We start from the raw sequence: 22,907 nt of genomic DNA on the forward strand, positions 1-22,907 counted from the left end.
CATAGACATTCCTAGGGGAGGCAATTTATTCCTGGCACTAAATTCTAAAAGAACTGTCTGACATAGGAATTTTGAGAGAGCAGTGTGTTGTAATGAACAGTGTAAATAATGGTCCTGCAGAAGTGCAGAAGCATATGTCATATGGCTGGTTCTTATGATAACGTTCAGTAAAATTAAAAGACAAAAAAGCAAGTGAGTAGGAGTGATTTTACGATGGACTAAGCTAAGCTAATGTGGCCCAGAAATGCTGTGGCAAACAAATCTGAAAAAGAAACGGGTAATTGGCATAACTCTCAAAGTTTCTCTCCAAGGTCAGTTACCCCTTTTCTCAAGAGGCTAAGGGCTCCTCAGGGCCCTGCTTTGCTCTTAGAGTGTTAATGTTGCACTTTCCCACTGGGAGGTAGACAACCCTGAGCTTAGAGGACTAGGATATCCCCCCTGGAGGGACACTGGCGATGATCTCTAGGACATCTCCCAGAGCCAAATCTGCTCATAGTGTGGCTACAGAAACGAAAAGACCACCTTTCCCAAAAGGTGACACAGAACATGTAAACCCCTGGGGCGCGGGCCAGGACTAGTGTGTAAGACTAACATGGGCCTTGCGTCAGTGAGATCAACAGGTCAGATTCCATCTCTGTTTATTGATTGCATTGACTGTAAATTTGGGCAAGTTAATGAACTTTTCTGAGTCTCCGTACTCTTATTTGTAAAATTTGAGTTTGCAAAATGAGATTAACAAAATCTACTCCATAGAACCATGTGAGAACTGAATGAGAGTGTGTACATGGCTCCCTAGCCCAAGGCCTAGGAATTAGAAGTTTACAATGACTGAGATTCCAGTCTGTAGTAAGTAATAACGGCCAAACCGCAGTATGTGCTGAAGTGCATCCCCGACACCCCAAGAGTAACGGCATGAGCATTTACAAAGGTCTTAGATGGCACAGCCTCAACCACAAACAGCGACCTACTGTGGCAGTTTTCCCAACAGCCATGATTTCCCCCAAATTCCAGTATTTCCACATCCAAACCACGTCAACTAAATTGAACCCAGAGTTGGCCCAAGAGCCTTTTGTCGGGTCACAGCTGGAGCTCCTATTACTGGCTTTCCTTTCTCATACCTATTCTTAGATCACAAGATCACTCTCCTCCCAGAGGGTATGGGAGGGTGAATGGAGAAATCTCAAAAATATACCCTCTTCAAAACGTGCCACAAGCACCGTTACGGAGGACTGGGTGATGGATGAATGTGGACACTGTATGGTGAAGGTGGCACCCAGCGCTGATGCCACATGCAAGACTGTGGGGACCTGGCCAAAGGGCGGACCCCCGCTGTGCTGGGATGACAGCCACCTCCCCCAGGGCTGCTGGGAGGAGCCAAGGGGTCTTGCTGGGCTGGAGGTCCCAGATGAGAGGGTGGATGGTAGAACAGACTTGTAGGAAACAGGCGAGTACAGGATGAGAGGAAAAAAGTGGGAATGGAGCTATAAGAAAGAGGGTAGGGCCGAGGAAGGAGAGCCAAATGAAGACACAGGAAGGAGGTGAGTTTGGGCCTCATTTTGCACAGGCCTAGGGAAGACAAGTTGGGTCCTAGACAGAGGTGGGGAGGGAGAGAGGGAAGCAGGAAACATGAAAGAAGAGTGGGGAAGCCAACAGGTGTAGAGGTGGAAGGAGGCTGTAGACCAGAAAAGAAGGTTAGGCAACACCTGTTCACGGCTTCAGATGAGGGCGGACTCCACACAGGGAGACCAACTGTGATGTGCATCTGTCCACCTCACACTCTAGGCCTCCAAGCTCCCTTCTACTGGGGTTAAGACCAAGCCTGCTTGTTCATAGGTCAGAGAGGCAGGGGCCTGGAGGGACACACGCAGCTCAGAGCCCAGAGGCGGGGCTCCTATAGGAGAAACTTTACTCTCCCTTTGGTAGTCACGGGAAAAGGCCCAGAGATCAGCAGGAATAGATGGGGAAGCAGGTCAGTTAGTCATTCAGCAAACATTCACTCAACACATTATGTATCTCAAGGAAGATGCTGGCCCATATACAGACAAGAAAACAAGATTTGCCATTCCTCTGGGAGCAAGTAAAGAAGGGCAATTTAAGTAGATTGGGGTAGACACGTCAGCTCTCGGCTTGTGCAAATACTATAGAGCTTGGCTGGACACCTGGAGACTCCATGCAGGACCCCTGAACCAAATGGTGTCTAGCTCTCCCATGTCCAGTCTGGCCTCCAATTTCTAGAGTTCATGTCTTATATCTCAAGCACCCTCTGCACCAGCTCAGATGATGCTCCCAGATGCTCTGAGGCAGAAGGAAGGCCTTGATGGGGACAACCATGGGCCCCCAGCTCCTGCAGTAATTATGGGACCAAAGCTCAAAGTTCCCACCCACCTGTGCCATGGCACAGAGCCTGAGGGTAGCATGGAGGGGCTTTGGCAATGCCAAAAAATCAAGTCACCGTGAGCAACATGTTGTGGCCAGGACAAACACCCTGGGATGACCAGGAGGAACCTCAGCATCCCAGAAGGCCAGAGTTTTCAGCCAGTGACATGGGAACCCTAATTCAAACTTGGCTTGACTCCCCAGAGATGGGCTAAGAAGAACTTGTGTAGCTCCTTCCAAGCCAAGGTACCCACTGTATCTGCACCTGGGGCCCTAAATAGTCCTTCACTATCTGACACAGGCATCCCAATGGAGGAGGTAATTTTGGGAGGCACATCTGTGGAGCAGAGGGAAAAAGGGGGCACGGCCTTACCTCCCCCAGACCGGGTCAGTAGTGGGGCACCAGATGTTGAAACCCACATCCGCCGACTGGGCTAAGTTGTCTTCATTCACTACCCCCCCTCCCATTCCCAGCCTCCTGTCCAGCAACTCAGGCTCTCAGCAAAGCCCTGAGCTAATGCAGAGGAGGCCCAGGGGAGGGCTGGGTTACTAAAGCCGCCCAGCGGGCTGCCAGCACAAGCTGGCATGAGGATAGGCGCATTCTTCTCTGACAAGCATCAATGAATGGTCACCATGCTGCCTGGGCTACAGGCTGACCCCCTGAGAGCAGGCTGACCTTAGATTGCATGATCCTTATCTTAAGGCCATAGCAGCAGTGGCGGCAGCAACCAGGGCTCTGGAAGGATTGAAACCTGATCAAAGAAGCTGTCAGCCCAGGGCCGGTCACTCCATGTGCTCTTTCCTTGCAGCCCTGCTCTCTGTATAAGCAGGAAGGTGCAAAAGCAGGAAGCAGAGGCCAGGAAGGACAGCAGGTCAAAAAAGCAGGTGTCCAAACCGTCAGTGGGGTTGCACAGAGTCGGACACGACTGACGAGACTTAGAAGCAGCAGCAAACCAGGCAGAGAAGTTGCGGAGGGAATCTACAAACCTGCAACATGTCAGTGCTCTGCATACGTTTTAAAATATATTCCTCTGAACAATCCTTTTAAATAGAAACTATTATTCCTATTCTGCAGATGAGAAGACTGAGGCTCAGAGAAGACAAGCAGCTTAGTCACAGTCCTGAGTTAATACATGGCAGAGCCAAGATTCAACTTGAGTCTTCTTGACTACAATAACCCTTTCCCCCAGACCTTGACAATGGGGCCACAGTGTGAAATTCACAGGTAAATGTGCCCATGTCCCACTAGGACAACGAACCACTATCTGCCTCCAAATTATGTGTGACAGCCCAGAAAAGAAGGAGGGGTAAATGAGACACATGGTAAAGACCCTCACTGACACCTGGGTGAGAATCTCAGCAACCCCCTCATCCAGCTCTCTGCAGGAACACCCCTGCCTCTTATTGTTAGTGTGGGCTCCTCCATCCAACATTCATGCGCCACCAAGGAGGACTTGGTGGGGGGTGGTGCCTTCCTCTACAGTCCCCACCCCACATCCCGACTCAGTTTCTACTCCCACACTCGCTGATGCTGCCAGCCCAGGTCCCAAAGGGAAAGACAGGATCCACACACAGCCAAGAGATAAGAGATACATACATTAATGATGACACCTTTGTCAAGCAAGCTCTGCCTCTTGGCAGTCATGACAAAATAGTGGGTGCAGTCCTTGTAGTAAACAATGTTCTCAAGATCAATCCCTGAAAAGAGAAGGTTATGGACACAATATTACTTCCTCAGCGCCTACTGTGTGTTAGGAGTCCTGCTTTGTCTCATTATAGGTCTCATTATTTATCTGCAAAATATTTGTGTTAGACAAGTTTTGAAGATATAGAAGGCTGGCAAAGATAAAGTAGAGTGCCGGAATTTACCCAAGTCAACACAGCCTTCGTAGTCCCACAAAGATACTATTTTCTTTTTAAATTGAGATATAACTTTGTGCAGGTTTAAGATGTTCAACATACTGATTTGATGTATTTATATAATGCAATACGATTAAGCCTCTATTTCTTTTCAAACTCACAAAGCTCTTTGGGGCTGTGGACCAGTATTTCCAAGTCAGAGCTGAGCACATGCTGCAGAAGGGCACAGTGCTGTTCGTGGCGCGGCAGTTAAGTGGCAACAGAACCAGGATTTGAACCATAGTGTGTCTGAATCCAAGTCCCATCCACCGTTTCCTCCATGTGAACAGAAATGCAAGAGCTACGTGAATTCTCCAAAGCCGAAGAGACGTTTCTACCATCCTCCTGTTACGTGTGAAAACCCAGGTGGCTCTGGTAGAGCAAGTCAGAGGACTGGATTTTATCTTTTTGTACTTTCCACCAACTGCGAAAGACTTTTTAGGCTAGGTTTCTCCATTTAAAACAATGCCATAAAATAACAGCTTAGCTCAGTGTTTCTCAAAGGAGGCTCTCTAGCCAGCACCATCACCTGAAGACTTGTTAATGCAAATAACTGGGGCCTGACCCCAGCCTACAGAATGGGAAACTCTGGGGGGTCTGGCCAGCAATCTGTGCTTGAAGAGGCCTTACAGGTGATTCTGATTCACCCTCACATTTGAGAACCACTGGTGTGGCTTCTTAGGAGAAAAAGGAACAGGTTTAAGGCAACTTAGCAGTTATCACAGAGGCGTGCTGGGTAACCATGGAAACCCCTTTATTACTGTTAAATAGGAAACAGCCATCCATGCCTAGGGCCCCCCAGAGGATCCAGGAAATTCACTGCTGTCACTCTGTGAGGGCACTGTTGTCAAAAAAAAGGCCAAAGGTGACGACCGCAACAAAGTGTGAAGGAACTCATTGAAATATTTGGAAAAACACACTCAACATCCTGTTATAATTTATATTTGGTGGTTGGTTTATTGTCTTGGTGTTTGAGGGGAAGAGAGGGCGGGAGAATTCTTAAATCATTCAAAAGGGCATAATATGCTGGGAGGAAATATTTTTTTAAAAAATAATGCCACTGTGGTGACCCTCAGAAGGTCATGCAGTGGACACACATCACTGGCCAGTGAGAGGCAGAGTCTGGCTCAATAACTAATCCCATTCCTAGAAAAGGACCTTACGGAAATAATCCAACAGCAGCTTTATCAGTAACAGTAAATAACTGAAAAGTTTGAATCAGAAGTCCGCAAACTTTTACCATAAAGGGCCAGAGAGTAAATATTTGGGGCTTTGAGGGCTATCTGGTCTGTGTTGCAAGCCCTCATGGCACCAAGGTAAGCAAACCGGCCTGGCTGCATTCTAATAAACTTCTATTGATGGACAATGAGACTTGAATTCATAAATTTTTTATTTTTCCTTTAAATTTGCTCTTTTGATATTTCTGCAGCCATTTAAAAATATTAAAATCATTTCAGGTTGAAAGCAATACAAAAATGCATGGCAAGTCATGGTTTGCCAACCCCTGGTTTAAATGCTTCAGCAGTGAGTGACAATATATGCACTGCATGAGCTATTCCAAACAAACCTGACTGTCAGGAGGACTGGGGACCATGGACAACATTTAAAATGTGATGCTGAATTAGAAAAGCAGAATAACAGTATTGACACTATGGTGAAAGCTCCAGCCATGCAAAAAGTAAGGATGCCAGTGGAGAAGTACCGAAAAGGACTACATGAAAATGATTGTTCCTGGGCTAGGCGGTGCTGGGTGTTAATGATTTATTTTTAGTATAAAAGTTTTATTTAACATTGCTACACTGCCTTTTCAAGGAGACATATATATATTTCAAAGTCAGGTTAAAAAGAAAGGAAAAAAAATCTGAATTTTACTCAATTGGGAACAGGAGTTTCACGCTTCTCCCTCACCCTGCATGATTTTTTCTCCACTATACTTACAGACCATATGACATGTTAGTAATTGATTTGACTATTGATGGTCACCCCCCACCCCCACAACACCTATAGAATATAAACTCCGAAAGAGGGATTTTTGTTTGTTTTGCTAACCCCTCTATCTCATGCCCTTGGAAAATGGATGGTAGGTGTTCAATAAATATTTGTTGAGGAAATGAATGGGTCCTTTCTCCAAGTCCCATGGTTGGGTGTCGTGACCCTCCCTCCACATCCCTGACCATCCCTGGAGGGAAGGGCAGCTGGCACACTGATAAAAGCACCTATGCCTCTTTCTGGACCACCTACAGGTTACTGGTTCCTCATCAGAGCGCTCCTGGAACCCCACACTGACTTAGGGCATAGATTCACTAGCCCATTTTAGGATGGTTTATGCGGCTGTCTCTCCCCAGACAAGGAGCCACTATTGGGAGGAGACCATGTCAACCTCAACTGTGTATCCCATGAAATTGAGTGCAAACTCCAGGAGATGGTAAGAGACAGAGAGGGCTGGCATGGTGCAGTCCATGGGGTCACAAAGAGTCAGACACAACTTGGTGACTGAACAAGAACAAATATGACAGGCAATCAGTAAATGTCTCCTGCGTATAGATGGTTAAATAAATGGTTATCTATTAACCGTTATATAAATGGTTATCTATTTTCATGTACAACATCTAGAAATTTCCCTCAAGAATCCTTCCTGTCCCTGAAGGAATTCTGTCCATTATTATCCTAAAGAGAAACCCCTGCTTCCACTTTACCAGAATGAGTCTCTCGGTCCCAAGAGTTAGGAAAGCCAAGTGCCCCCACCCCTCCCCATTCCACGACACTCCAACCCCTATACAGAACAGAGAAGCATGAACAATAGCCTGGTTTGGAGAAAGGTGAAGGTCCAACCTGTTTCTTTTTTAAGATCCTGAAAAAATTTCTGATTGAAGATGAAAGCCACACCGCTAATCTCTTCCACCTTAGCCTCAGCTGTGCTGTTTCTGTTGATGAAGTTGGCGGTGATTGCAATAGCCAGCTTCCCACGGAATTCTTTTCTTCTGAACCCTGTGTGAGGAAAAGGGAAAAGTGAGTCTTTCTTCTGGATTTGATGTGAAAACTGGAAAAGATTACTGAGAAAGCTACTCTCAGATGGCCCATGGGACAGTGAAACCAGAATTTTGGATCTAGAGTATAAAGGCAGACAGAAATGCTAAGATTTGTCCCTGAGGAAGAAACCCACTGGAGGCCTTTCTCAGGGGGACCTGTTCCTTCCCCCAAATTTCTGGGACCAATTATCCTGGTTAGGCTTCCAAAACAACAGTGTGCTTCTCCAGTGGACAATCACAGGGCTCATCCTTTAGAACAGGGGTCCCCAGCCTCTGGGATCTAATGCCTGATGATCTGAGGTAGAGTGGATATAATAATAAAGTGCACAATAAATGTAATGCCCTAGAACCATCCTGAAACCACCCCCCCATCCCTCACCACCACCCATGGAAAGATTATCTTTAGAAGAAGCAGATACAGACATTGCTGCAAGGTAGGCTCATGAAAGACCCACAGGCAATTTAAACTTACATAATTAAAACTACTGTGTTAGCATATTTCATGTTTTTCCCCATTTGATAAGTAGAATTATGAGATTGAATTCCTGTGGGACAGAGACTTTTAACAAATTCTCTTTCAGTCTCCAGTCCACAGTGACTGGCATTTAGTACTCACTCCATATATGTATAATGGATAGATGGAATTCTAACTTGCAATTGTTTTAGTTCAGTGACTAACTGAGGTTCTTATAGCTTTCAATGGTGTGCATTGAAATCACTTTTTTAATGGCCGTAAGAATTCTGCATCCAATTACAATGTGGTTGTTGTTTTGTTTTGTTTTTTCCTTTTCCCTCACATGCCAACTAGCAATTTCAGGATAGCAGTGGTGTGTCCTACACTTCAACTCAATTCTGACAGTACCTACACGGAGATAAGATCAGATCCCACAGGTTAAGAGCTCAGTCCCACCGACAGTCTTCTATTTCAGATGCCAGTTACAAGCCCTTGTCGTCACCAATGCTTCTGACTAACCAGCTCTAGATTGTAGGTTCAAGACCTCCCTCCTGGGTTTTATTATTTTTCCAGAGTGGCTCTCAGAGCTCAGAGAATATCTTACTGAATAACTCAGGATCAGCCAAGTGGAAGAGATGCTTAGGCAAGGTGTGGGGAAAGCCAGAGCTTTCACACCCTCTCCAAGCACGCTACTTTCTACTCTCTGCAAACCTCTGCTTGTTCACCAACCCAGAAGCTCTCCACACCCTTTCCTTTCCTTTTTTTTTTTTTTTTTAATGGAGGCTTTATTACAGACACATGAGTGATTAAATCACTGGTCAATGAGCTTCATCTCTAGCCTCTCTCCCCTCCCATGAGGTCAGGGGATAGGATTAAAAGTTCCAACCCTCTAATCATTTTTTTTTGGCTCTCCTGGCAACCAGTCCCCTCCCTTTCTTAGGTGCTTTCCAAAACTCACTTTATTAACATACACTCAGGTGTGGTGGAAAGGAGCTCGTTATGAATAACAACACAGCCATTTCACATTTATGGCTCTGAAATGTTTTCAGGAACCACAGACAAATATCATAACAAAAGATGCTCTTCTTGCTCTCATCACTCAGGAAATTCCAAGGGTTTGGGGAGCTGTGCCAGAAAGGGGACAAAGACCCAGATATATTTGCCTTATTATAAATCACAATATCACGGGGGATTACACACAGGATCACCAACAGGTGGTCCCATTTCAATGGACCACCACCTTCTAATCCTCTTACTTTTTAGCATTTGTCTTTTCCTTCAGTCCAGAATTTCCTTTCCACCCCAGCCCCAGGTACTGACTGCTGTTTACTTTGCTTAACTCCAGGCATTTATCTTGCTAGCAGACAGAACCACTGTCTTCAGCACCAGTGGGGATTCCCCTCCCCTTTGCATATGCTAAGACTCATGCTAATACTAAATTGCTCCAGTCCATTCTTTGTGACCTTATGGACTGTAGCCCTCCAGGCTTCTCCCTGCAGGAAATTCTCCAGGCCAGAATACTGGAGTGGAGTTGCCATGCCCTCCCTCCGGGGGATCTTCCCAAGCCAGGGATCAAACCTGTGTCTCCTGCATTGGCAGGCAGGTTCCTACCACTAGCGTGGTGATTCCAAACTTCTTTGCCGAAAATCTCTTTGACTAAACATCTTGAGTTTCTGTTCAACACTCCCTCATTTTGGTTCTTCATTAGACCTTTGGGGAAGTGGTCAATAATGGCCAATAGTCTCTAGTATTTTTTAATTGGAGGTGATTTTGCCCCCCAGTGGGCGTTTGGCCAAGTGTGAAGACGGTTCTGCTTGCTACGACTAAGGGCGCTGCTGGTATCTAGTGGGTAGAGGTGAGGGATGCCGCTAAGCATCCTACCACACACACGACAGTCCCCACGACAAAAAACTACCTGGCCCCGGTGCCAAGAGTGCCATTTGAGAAGTCTGATCTCGTCTGCTTACCTGATCTTAAGTTGCTCAGATGGTTCTTCCCCTTCCTGCCCTACTTCTGTTAACAAAATGTCAAACCATCCTCAAGGTGGGCGTGGATCCTGGACTTTTATATTCAGACTTACAAACCATCAGAATGACCTCATAAACTAACAGTACAACATTCAGGTGGGCAGCTTAAACATTTTCTTGATCGGTATCCAATATTGCTTGCTTGAGGTGGGGAAGTGGGTGTGGAAGTGGAGAGAGGAAAGGAGCAGCACTGTAGAGTAGGAGGGAAGGGCCTTGGCTAGGAGGACCACACTTCCTGAGGGCTGGCAGGTCAACCCCAGTTCTGGGAGGGTGTTCTGTCCCCAGGCGCTCTCCCCGGCAGACATCTGCAGGCTGTAGCCTCTGAGCAAGGCAAGCTTGAAAAACAGACCTGTCCTCAGCCCAAGAGATGCCATGTGGGACCAGTTGGCCTTCAAACCAGGGTCCTAATAGATTCTAGATTCTCCCCTAAAAAAACGTGTTATGCTTCCAAACTTAGAAGCAGAGAGGTGTGGTTTTATTCCTTGACAGTTTGGGCTAAACTTATCTTACTACCCAGCAGTGAGCGTGCTGTAAAGTTATAAGAAGAGATGAGGTCCTCCTCCTAGTGTATTCTACTTCACAGTAAACCAATACCATCAACAGTATAAAATGATTCTCTTAGTTGGAAGAAGTATGAAAGTACTTAGCACCCTGGCTTGCACACTAGCAGGTGTTCAATAAATGTATATTGATTTTTTCTTTTAATTTCCATGATGTTTAACCTTTAAAAAGAATGGTTACATATGAGTCTTAGACCAGTCCTTATAGCAATGTTCTGAGAGGTCCTATTCTTCACAAATTACAGAGCTTCAAAGAGAATTAAGTGGTTTTCTCTAAATACTCAGCCTCAAGCAGAGCAGGGCAGTTTGCCCTTCTATCAAGACCCCCAATCCAGCTTTGGCACCTACCATCTTACACCCATTCTCCATGCCTTTCCTGATACACCCTTTCCCACCCCCATCCCTCCATTCTCAGCCCCAAGAAGAGTCATCACCTTCCAGTGTGTTCCTGCGGCCATCTGCGCCAATGATGACATCAAACTCAAATTCCGACAGAGAGTGATCTACAGGGAGAAATTCTGCCCGCCAGCCAATTTCTGCCAGGACAGAAAAATGAGATGAGTTGGCAGTGAGAGATGGGAGGACAGAGTGATTACATGCCCCTCCCTGTGTTGGCCATGAGAAATGGACAATGCCACCAGGTACAGGCACCCCAGATAGAGGCTCCAAAGGACAGACCCAGACTGTTCAGATTCACACTTGTATTTGGAGCCCTTCTGGCTTAGTTTCAGTTCAGTCCAGGAAAAGGTAAATCAGCAGTGCCAATTCCATGCCTGGTTTTACTGGTTTCTATCAAGGCTGGGAGTCTATGAAACAATTCTCAGGTGAAATCTTGCTGGTTACCCATAATTAGAATTTAACACCCACTAGGGATCTGGGAGGGCTTCTCTGGTAGCTTAGCTGGTAAAGAATCTGCCTGCAGTTCAGGATACCCTGGTTTGGGAAGATCCTCTGGAGAAGGGACAGGCTACCCACTCCAGTATTCTTGGGCTTCCCTGGAGGCTCAGAAGGTAAAGCATCTGCCTGCAATGCGGGAGACCTGGGTTTGATCCCTGGGTTGGTTTGAGACCCTGGAGAGGGTATGGCAACCCACTCCAGTATTCTTGCCTGGAGAATCCCCATGGACAGAGGAGCCTGGCGGGCTACAGTCCATGGGGTCGCAAAGAGTCAGAAACAACTGAGCAACTAAGCTCAGCTCACAGGGATCTGGGAAAGGTTAAGAGCACATAATTTGACGTGAGTCAAATCACACACATTGTCCTGCCACAAAAGCCAACTAATGTCTCCCCTAAAATGTCAATATTCTGGGCAAAGGACAGGAGAAATCAGGATTGTAACCTATGTGTGAAACTACAAGGTCTCTGACACAAAACTGGACCCAGAATTGAAAGCCCTGTCCAGCAGCAGAAGAGTTTGATATTAAGATATAGAGGCATCATGAGCAAACTCTGGCCATGGTGAACATAAAAGATCAGAATTTTTATAAAATACTAAAAAGAACAAGAGAAAAATTGTTCAATGTGACATACCTAAAATGGATGAATTTTATGGTTTATAAATTATTTTTAAATAAAGCTTAAAAAATATTATAGGCCACATAATATTTCAAACATTTATCTCACATTTACTATCAAAACTTCATTTTTCTTTACTAGATTTTAAAATATCATACAGGTACAGTAAGTATATCCACATATCTCTGTGTGTACACACAGCTTGAAGAGCATGTGGATGAATTTTATCAGATAACCAAATCTATGTTTTCTTTCCCACTCACTACTTAGACTTCATCTGTCAAAGTACTGCCTCCTAGGGACAGGGTAACCAAATTACAGGTTTAACGTGCGTGTGTGTTCAGCTGTGTCTGACTCTGCAACCCCATGGACTCTAGGCCACCAAACTCCTCTGCCCATGGAATTTTCCAGGCAAGAATACTGGAGCAGGTTGTCATTTCCTACTCCAGGGGATCTCCCCTACCCAGAGATCAAACTCATGTCTCTAATAAATCCCCTGTGAGCTGAAGAACAAACCTAAAGTGACAGCAATGGTCCAAAACAGTAAAATATCCTTTCATGGAATTATGTCAAACAGCCCCAGAATAATTATTACAGAATCATCATCTGGGAGTTGCAAATGTTGTTTCCATTTCACAATATCTGATTTCTAGACCAAAAGGAAAATTATACTGTACTTTGATTTTCTTGATCTTCAGGAGGCTCTAGAACCTTCACAAACTCCACATTCACATGGATTTCAACCCCCAATATCAAGGCCACCTTGAACAGGATGAGCTGCAACTGACGAATACCTGTTAGAAAGGAAGTTGAAAGAGATGAACTGTCATTAACAATGTCTGAGTGCCTCTTGTATGCAGAACACTATCTAATTACCATATGATTTCTGAGAATAACAACATAGAGGCATATCTCATTTTATTGCACTTTGCTTTATTGCACTTTCTAGATATTATGTATTTTACAAATTGCAGATTTGTGGCAACCCTGTGTCCAACAAGTCTACCTGTGTCATTTTTTCCAACAGCATTTGCTCATTTCGTGTCTCTGTGTCATATTTTGGCAATTCTAGAAATACTTCAAACTTTTTCATTATTATTGTATTTGTTATGGTGATCTGTGATCAGTGACCTTTGATATTTACTATTACAAAAAGATTATAACTCACTGAAGGCTCAGATCATGGTTAGCATTTTTTAGCAATAAAATATTTTTAAATTAAGGTATTTACATTACATTTACGTTAAGGTAAATACATTACATTAAGGTATTTACATTTTTTACACCTAATTCCATATCCATATACACTAGATAGACTACCGTATCGTGTAAACATCACTTTTACATGCACTGTAATTCATGTAACTTGCTTTATTCAATATTTGCTTTGTTGTGATGGTCTAGAACCAAACCTGCAATTTCTCCAGGGTATGCCTGTGCCCATAATGATCATTACTGAGCACTAATTATGTGCCAAGCACCCTGTGTTCTCTCATTTAACCCTTCCACTGCTTTCTCATTTAACCCTTACAGTGGCCCTTTGGGATAATTACTCTCGTTTTAGAGGTGAGAAATTGAGGCTCAATAGGGCTAAGTGACTTGCTCAGGCTCACACAGAAGCAAAACTGGAATGTGGATCCAGATCTGTCTGACTCCAAGACTGTGCTCTAGCTGTCAGGCGGATGACACCTGCTATCATGAGGGTGACTCTCTTTTCTGCCTCCCTCCTGAGCTGGGCTATGGGTTTGACAAAACGAAGATGGAAAGAGAAGTAAACAGCGAGTAACGAGTTAATATGTACAGTCAGAGAGTAAATGGCTTACTCCGCCTAAGCTCTCAGCCATCCCTGGTAATGGGTGGAGTGGGGAATCCTCCCCACAAAGTTAGACTCATGTTTTCTACCTACTACCCACTCTCCCAAACTGTCCCAATGAGTGGCTCTTTGTTTTTCCATTTTGCCCCTGCCATTGAGCACAAAAGGGCATGCCTCCAAATACACTTCTGAGAGCGCAAAGTTTCAGATTACCTGTGGGTTCCTCTGCATTTTGTGGGCTTCACTCCTTGAACATTTATTGAACATCTACCATTGCACAGTGCCATACCAGGCCCAGGAGATACGGAACCCCAACTAATGGAGGAAACATGGGTAAAGAGAACGGGGCAGGACCTGGTAGTTGGGGCCAGCGGGATGGCAGAACAGGGTCTGAGCTGCAGACCTGAAAGCCAAGGAGGAGGGACCAAGAATACTAGGTCCCTAGAATACTAGAATACTATGGAGAGAGTAATAATATGGAGACTGCAGGAGGCCAGGGCATGGGAGGCAGGGACGCTTCTGGAGAGAATCCCTTTAGCACAGTACTGGGGAGAAATCAGACCACAGTGGAAGCCGGCATGAGTGGAAAGTGGAGGCAAAGTCTAAGTCACCTCTTTCTAGAATGAGTACTTTGAGGTGAAGACAAGTAATGGGCTCTATCAGAGGACTGGAGGGGCTGAGTGAGGCAAAGGCAGGGGGAAAAAGCGAGAAAGAAACTGAGAGCCTCTAAGGTTGGATAGGAAGTGACCAGTTCTGCCTCTGACTTTGGGGTGAGAGGAAGGAAAGGGCACTTGGGGAGAGGAGAGTGCAGAGGGACTGGCAGGGGGAGTTCCCGCCAGTGGCTTCTCTTCTGCAGAGTGTTGGAGGGAAGCGGATGGAGGGAGGCCATCTGCTCAGAACGAGGAGGCTGTGGTGGGGGCTTGGGACGGCCATGGTGGGAGCTGGAGAAGGATGCTGACACAGGACCAGCGGAAAACTGCTGAGCAAAGCTGAAGACCAGGTCAGAGCTGGGGCTGGAGACCATGGCCAGTTTGAAAGGAAGCCAATCAGCTGGTGCTTAAAGAATCCATGCCAGGAAATAGGCCATGGGGGCGGGTAGGCTTCTCCTCATGGTTTCAAGGTTCCTAGTCTATCTGGTTTCGGCACCCAGTAGGTACTCAATAAATTCTCCCTGCCTCCCTTCTCACACGTATTAGAGCTGCCCTTGACAACAATCACTCTGAACTTTGAATCTCAGTTTCAGAGTCCTTCCCGTGTTTCCACACACAAGAACCAGGGGTTAAGTGGGGGCCCCGTCAATGGAGCAGTGAGGGGCCCCCTGGCTAGAAAGGCCTTCTTGAGGCCTCCTGGTGATCAGCTCTGCCTCTCAAGAAGGCTCGATGGGAAAGTGGTGCTTAATGTTGTCATTCTAAACTGGTACCAACATACCAACATACCAACATCCGTGGGTGGTAAGGAATATCCGGAAAGCTGACACTGCAGCCTTCTGGGCAAATCCAAATTTCTTTCCAATGGAGTCTTGGAATTTTCTCATCCTAGGGCGGGAACAAACCCTGGGCCACTGCTGGTAAGGTCTCCTGTATCTGACTAAATTACACCCTGTCTGGCTGATAATTCTCTCCAGTTGTTCTCATCCCAGCCCCACACCCTTTTCCCATCAGTGCCTGTCCTCATAAAAGCATGGGTCTCAGGGTTCTCCTTCCACTCACTGGTTGAGAGATTGCAGCTCTGAATTTATTTGAATTTGGGGATCCCGGCTGCTTCTTGTTCACTGTACCCCGCTGGATGCAAAGCGCTTCCTGAACACTTAGACCAGCCAAGCACAGTGATAAACACATTTCACACGTGACCTCATTCAATCCTCTCAGCTCTCTTGGTAAGCAGGCATTGATCACATTTAGGGGAGACAAAACTGGGGCTGGAGAAAGGTGAGAAATCTGACCCAAGTCACACAGAAAATGGACCCAAATCTATTCAAACCCTTAACTCTCCCCACAATAGTAACTTCCCTGACTTTTACGAGTTATGATTGCTGTATATAAAATGACTAAAGACTCCTTCCCTGGTGGTCCAGTGGCTAAGACTCCAGGTTCCCAATGCTGTGGGCCCGGGTTTGATCTCTGGTCAGGGAACTAGATCCCACATGCCACAGTTAAAGATCCTGAGTGATGTAAGTGACTGGTGTAGCCAAATGAATTAAAAAAAAAAAAAAAAAAAAGACCTCTTCCCTGTAAAGCATGAGGAGGAGGGAGACTTCTCTCCCAAAGCCTGCCTGCACAGACCTTGCCTCAAGAGACCCAAGTAACATCAGCGCAGGAGGCGCCTCAGTGCTCACTTCACCCTACTAAGCATTCAGGGATGGCCCAGGACCCAAAATCCACCTTCCCAATCCCCCTCCTTTTCTGGAAGGACCCCCAACAGGATGGCCTCTCTCTTTCTAAAGCTCAAGGAAACCTGGTGCAGGATCTGTTAACGGTGTCATTCCTCTGCTCTAAATCCTTCCCTGGTTCCCTAGACTGGCAACTCCATGTCCCAGATTCCTTTAACCAAGAGACCTCTTGACAATCTGGCCCACTGGGTGGCTTTATGTGACTCCCTCTTCTAAGCGCCTCTGGCAAGTCTGATTATTCTATTACAGCACAATTTATTGTTGACAGAATCTCAGTGATTTCCCTAAGAGTGTAAACTATATGACTTACCTCTGCCTCTGTTTACCATATTTCATTCATTCATTCACTCAACAGAAGTGCACTGAGCATCTACTATGTGTCAGGCACCATTTTATGCCCTAAAGATGTTGTGGGAAGACATACCATGGCCCCTGGCCTCATGGTGCTTCCAGCCTAGTGGGCACAGCACAGGGTCTGGCACTAAATGTCTGTCGGTTGGATGTGAGGAGCCCCCAGAGACTTGCAAGATGGAATATCCTGGGGATTCCACAATGTGGAGAAATACCCCACCCCAGGTCAGCCCCTTCCCCAGATGGGGTGCCACCACTGGCTCCACTCACTGATATGGTCGATGGAACCGGCACAAAACTTCCCATAGAACTTCTTGGCTCCCAGGCCTCGCAGGTCATGGATGGTGAAAGGCCAGAGGTGCAGCACGTTGTTCCGGGAGAAAGTGTCCCTCTTCTCCACCACGACCACTTTGGCCCCCAGGTAGGCAAGTTCAATGGCAGTACGCAGACCACAAGGTCCTCCGCCAATGATGAGACACTGAAGAGGGGAGAGAGGAGACAGACACTCAGTGGCCTCTGGCCTTGTGGACAGAACTTCCTCCCTAGTCAGCAATGTAACTGGGGAGAAACCCACATGCACCCAAATTAACCAGCAAGTGCAAATCGAACACTTATTAGGACCTGCCATTCATACATCCCATGCACATTACCTGGGGTTTACCCCACACCAATCGCTGTGCCAAATCCTGGGAAGAATGCAGAGTCCACGAAAGACTCGGGGAAGGCACAGTAAGATACACGTGAGGTTCAGAGTTAAACTGAACTGGGCTTAAACCCCAGCTCTGGCATTTAACCTGTTAGTTCAGGTGGATGGAGAGAAGGATACATTGGGGGAAAGGAGAGAAAAGAGACAAGGATTCATCTGGAACTAGATGCTGAGAGTCTGAAAAGTCAAGCGAAGGGGTATGGTCATGGTCCTGAAGGCATTGGGACTGTGTGGGCAGAAGTGACAGGAATAGGTTTCTGTTCCAGTCCTGAACTAGGTTTCTGGATCCTGCAACACTGAACAAGACAAGGGTCCTTCCCCAAGAAAGCTACAGCCATTTAGGAAAGAAGAGAAGACACATAATGACCTAACCAACTACTTATACTGGGGAAAAGCCCTTCTATTCAAATAAAATCTTATGAGTATCACTGCTCCAATAAAAACAGGAAAGTGGCGGTCAGTATTCTGGCTGACAGATCCCCCTCGCACCAGCCCACCCTACCCTTAGACAGGTCCCGAAGCACCTTTAAGAAGCAAGAGTTCAACTTGGGAGGGGGGTCTAAGTAACTGGGGATACCCCCCAGAGTCACAGAGAAGGGGATCTGCACCCACACATCACTGCTTGATACCACACAGGCATCTGGAAACATCCCTTCTGCTCGGGATTAAACCTTATCTTAAAAAAAAAGAAAAGCATTCCCCTTCCCCTAGCAAATGTTCCATCATCCAGTTATCACTCATCTGGGGCCTCCAGACTCCCAAAGGGAAATTGCAAATAAGCATATCAGAAGCTCCCACACCACAATCAGTGTGGCTTACTCGCTGGAACCATCCAGAGAGTTTGTGGAAACTGTTAGGGGAAATGAAGTCACCACTGAGATACAATTCACTCCAGAGACAGGCAGCGGGTAGGCAAAACCTAATGCTTCCTTTCTGGTTGGAGCTGACTACAGAGAACCAACTCCCCCAAGCCCAGCTCTTCTTTTTATCTCATACCCCAAACAGCTCCTCTGGCTCGGACATAGCCAGACCATGACGGGCATCTCAAAGCAAGACTCCAAACCCCGACGCTCTGAGGTTGGCTTTGGGGTTAAGTCTGGATTCACTGCATTTCTTTGCAGTTAGCGCATCTTTTCCTGTTTGCTGAGTTCTATCACTCCAGGGCCACAGACAGAGTGGGGCGGGAGGATGTGGGGTGAAGAAAGGCAGGGAGGGGAGGAAGGGATCACCCTGCATTCTTCCATCTACCAGGCCTGACCCAGAACTGCTCCCTGGGCAAGGTAGGGATTCCCACTCCCACCAGCTGGGGGGCTGCTGTGCATTTCTCATGCAAACAGTAGCTGGTGTACCATCTCTGGTTCTCTCAACTAAACCTGAAATCTCACCAATGAAAGCTCGGTTTTCCCAACATCCTAGGCCCCAGCTCATACTTTGGGGCCTGAAATTTCAGAGATACCAGTCATACTCAAAGCAAATACCAACAGGCCTAATTATATAAAGGGAGAAAATTTGGTACAGATGTTATCAAGACAGGAGAGAAGGCTTGCTGGCCAGAGCCAGGCCAGTTCCTCCAGGAACACACTTGTTATGATTAACATGGGAACTCGGAGTTCTGACAAGAAGCTGAAAACCACGGCTGCAGTGCGCCTGGGCAGAGGAGCAGGCGAAGAAGAGGGTTCTCCAGGCCTGCCCACAGCTGATGCTCTGGATGGTGGGCATAGTGCAAACAGACCATGTGTGCAAAGCATTATGATAACTCAACCCAAAGGAACTCTCCACCTTTCCCAGACGCATCCGGGCTTCACTGCTGAGGATTCCGTGCCAAGGAATGAAAATTTTTCATTAAAAGTCAGCCCTGAAGCCGAGCCGCAAGTTAGATTGTACATTCCTCCTACAGGCTCTGTCCTTAGTGCCACCCCAGAACCAAGCTCCATGTGTTATAATTATGTGCACCTGATTCCCAGACCAGAGTAAAAGCTCCTCAAAAGCTATCTCCATGTCCAGTATGGGGCCTGGCACACAAGAGGCCTCAATAAACATTTGATGGATGAAGGAACTTCCCACACCCTCAAGGCCCACCCAGTTCTGGCTGTCTGACTATAACCAGGATGTTCGATTCACATCAGCCAGGGTGTACGTCTGCATTTCCCACCCAGGCTGCGGGAGCTGGGGTCTGCCAAGGCCACCAGGATCACGGACGTCAGCAGGTCTGTGTGCTCAGGCGACATAAATTTATTACACAGTGGGGAGCGGGGTAGATCCAACACCAGCAGGAAGTCCATTGTATAGATAAGCTTGGCCGTGCTTAGACCTCCACATTTGTGGAGAGAGACAAACGCCCCATGGAAAAATCAGCTCTTTATTTATCAAAGGATGGGAAGAGGGGATGTGAGGCCTCGCCCGCTGTCAAGGCACCGGGCTGGACAGGAGCCCTGTGCCCTCCCAGGGGAACCCCCAAAGCACTACTGACTTCTCGGTGACATGGTGCATCATCCAGCCCACCAGTGGCGGGGGGCGGGGGGCAGAGGGGAAAGTGTTGAGACTGTGCCAAGAATGCTAAAGGGATCAGTCCCCAAAGGGAGCTGCCGAGAGACCCAGGGGCCAAGCTAGGGGTTAGCAGTCTGGAGGCTTGATTTCCGCTTTTGAATTCTGCCTCCAGTTTGTTTGGGAGCTCTGCATGCAGACAATCCAGGGAGGTGGGGCGCAGAAAGCCAGCACTTGGAGGGAGCGAGCAGATCGAGGTCTGCCGTTCACAAACTCACTCACCCAGGCGCTGCAGCTCCTTGAAAAGGATGACCATAGGATCTAAACTATATCATGCCCAGCATGTTCTACTTGCGAGGCACTGTCCTAATCATTCCACCTATTTCATCTTTCCAACTGCCCTATGAGGTAACTGTCATCACTACCTCCACTTTGTAAATGAGGAAACTGAGGCACTGAAAAGTTAACTTGCTCTGGGTACTATTATTGTCCCCATATTTGAGCTAAGAAGTGGAGGCAAAGGAGGGTCAGAAATTGCCCCAAGATGGGTCGCCTAATGAGGAAGTGGTCAAGTTTGGACACAAACCCAGGGCACATGGGTCCAAAGGCTGAGCTCCGAGCTGCTTGCCTGACCATGAGGCCAGGCCACAGGGGATGTGTTCAGGAGTAAGTGAGGCCAGCTTGGGCTCCACTCCTTCCCTACACAGGGCACACCTTGGCCCTCCAAACGGAGCCGGGTTCAGGCTGAGTGCACGGGGCCTCTGCCCCGAAGCCCTGAGTCCGGGACTCGGCTGAACTTCATGTCCTTCTCTGTGGTGGAAATTTACAGCCCGGATGGTGCTAAAGCCCCTGCAGCTCTCAGGAAGCCACTCAGGCAGGTGCGGGCAGTGGGGGGTCAGGCATGAACACTGGCAGCCTCTCTGGTGCCTCTGGAGGCCTGGCAGCGGGCTGAGAGACGCGATGTCACGTGTGGTGCCGTCTCCCTGGTAGCGGCGGCCCTCCCGCATGCTGGCCCACTGGCCAGCTCCCCGGGCAGTGCTCAGGGTCCAGGGACGTGCCCTCGTGCTTCCTGGACACTTATCTAAACCCAGACAGGAAGGCCCTGACTGTTACTGGGTTACCATGAGTGTAAACAGCTCGTTCAGAATCACAGGGCAGAGGGTTATCAAACCCCAGGTGATAACCCACATGCTGGCCTAAGGGGCCTGCCCTCACAGCCCCACAATCCAAGAAAGGGGAGCTCACGAGAGATGCAGCCACCTACGATTCTAGCTTTGGACGGAAAAAGCTCTGTGTGGTGGGGGTGGGGATGGCCAGACGGGGTTCTCCATGGCAACTTCAAAGGCCACTCCAGTGAGGAGCAAACCCTCATCTGACTTGACAGGGCCCTGCCCTGCCCTGCCCTGCCCTGACTCTCCTGTATCTGGGTCACACCCAGCTATTCCTGAGTAACAATTACCCACTTACTAACCTCAGAAATTTACAGAGAGGAAATGAAGAAAGATATCCTGTTCTCCCTGTCTGCTCTCAAAAAAATAACATGAATTCCTCTGAGAAACATTCCATTCCTCTGTCCCTCCCTTTCAGCCTGAGCCGGTGCTCTGACCCATTTGAGCAATTGTAACTGCTGAGATTGGGGTCTGGATTTTGGGGGACAGTTTCATTTGCAAACATCTTACCCCTGGGCCATGTAAGTACACTCACATTGGACCCTGGACTTGAGAGTGAGAAGTGCAATCACCAAGGCTGTGCTTCCTGCCTCTGGGTGCTGTTCATACCTCCCGCATCTCCTTCATTTAAGGCATGAGTTCCCTGAAGTCTGGGCATGTGTGCTGCCAAACCTCCCCTAGAGATCAGCAGCAAGTAAGCCCACGACTCCTTTCATTTCAGATGCCAAAGTACATCATCAACAGTGCCAACTCTGTCCCACCTTTGAGGGTGTCTGTCCATCCCATAACAGGAGGAGTAATAGTAAAGACAGTTTTCATAATAGCAATAATAAAAATCAGAGCTCCCACTTACTGTCTGCTTTTATAGGGCTAAGCACTTTGTAAGATAGGCACCTCATTTATTTCCTACAATAACCCTGAACTGGGCATTTGGCAGATGAGAAAACTGGCGTTTGGGAAGGTAAACTTGACTGTGGTCACAGGACTAGGGTTAGAACAAACCTTGGATCCCAGGAGTTGTACTTGAAATCATGATCATGTATTAAAATTCTTCCAGGTTTTCTTGGGCTTTATTATGAATTAGCATGTTCCATTCTCAGCTAAGATATGTAAGACCACTGAGTCCCCTCTTGGGTGGCAAAAGATGCAAGAGAAGGTGCCTGTTCCCAAACCTCAGGAGGCTGTCTGATTGGGGACCAGAGAGAAAGGGAAACAGGGACCAGAAATGCTAGATGGCTTGGGACCACCTGCGACTATTAGGGATGTATATGGAAGGGACCAATTTGGCTATGAAAAAGTCCTATCAGAAGATGGTCCAGGAGTGGAGAACTGAGGCTGAGGACCCAAGAGAGACAGAAGAAATGTCAGGCTGAGAAAGAGGGAGGTGACTTGGAGGGGCCGGGGAGGCCAGGCTGAGCTCAAGTGAGCCTGGTGTTGTGTGGGACAAGAAAGGGCTGAAGGGAAACCAGGCAGGGGACAGAGAGGGAGCCAGATGGTAGAAGGCCTGGGATGTCAAATCAAAGGATTTGAATGGTTCCCCCCACCATCCCTACTTGGGAGGTTATGGGTTTGGAGTAGAATGAAAGTACTAGGACAAGTAGTTCCAGAGCAATAAAAGTGACGGTAAGGAGAGAGAAAGAAACCAGAGGAAGAGAATCAGCACTGCAGCATTCGAAACAGACTCGCTGTCTGGAATCTCCTCTCTCCACCTCGGCCACAGATGCCCATGCATCTCTACTAGCTCCCCTCGTCTTCCTGACCTCCACATTTGGCAGCACCTGAGGCTCAAGCTCCATCCTCTTCCCTTCTTTATTTTACATCCTCTTTCCATGGCTTTAAGTACCATCTTCATGCTGATGATGCTCAAAATTGTCCCCAACCCCTAAACTCCTAGACTCGGATAAACAACTGTCTGCTGACATTCTCAGCTGCTCTAATAAGCATCTCAGATGTCAAACCAGACCTATGATCACACTCCTGATCACACTTCATCCCCCACCACCCCCAACCCCTGCTCCTCTCCCAGTCATGGTCATCTCAGTTCATATTTATCCACTTCCCACTTTTCCAGCTCCTGGAGCCAAAAATCTGGAGTCAACCTAGATTCCTTTTCTCTTATCTCAAACCAATCCTGCC

The 22,907-nt window shown here is 47.3% G+C and overlaps 1 protein-coding gene across 5 annotated transcripts in view; it reads right to left on the bottom strand.

The window, feature by feature from the left end:
• Positions 1 to 22,907, bottom strand: part of MICAL2 (microtubule associated monooxygenase, calponin and LIM domain containing 2) — a 241,958-nt gene that overhangs the window by 129,770 nt on the left and 89,281 nt on the right. For all 5 annotated transcript variants that reach the window (XM_010830618.1, XM_010830615.1, XM_010830616.1 and 2 more), the window contains exons 4-8: positions 16,683 to 16,890; positions 12,537 to 12,653; positions 10,780 to 10,881; positions 7,108 to 7,263; positions 3,974 to 4,074 (exon numbers count right to left, since the gene is read on the bottom strand). In XM_010830618.1, coding sequence (XP_010828920.1) covers positions 3,974 to 4,074; positions 7,108 to 7,263; positions 10,780 to 10,881; positions 12,537 to 12,653; positions 16,683 to 16,890 — 684 coding nt within the window. The remainder of the gene's footprint in view (positions 1 to 3,973; positions 4,075 to 7,107; positions 7,264 to 10,779; positions 10,882 to 12,536; positions 12,654 to 16,682; positions 16,891 to 22,907) is intronic.

This window comes from Bison bison, unplaced genomic scaffold, assembly GCF_000754665.1.
Source record: "Bison bison bison isolate TAMUID 2011002044 unplaced genomic scaffold, Bison_UMD1.0 scf7180017864518, whole genome shotgun sequence".
In the NCBI taxonomy this organism is placed as follows: Eukaryota; Metazoa; Chordata; class Mammalia; order Artiodactyla; family Bovidae; genus Bison; species Bison bison.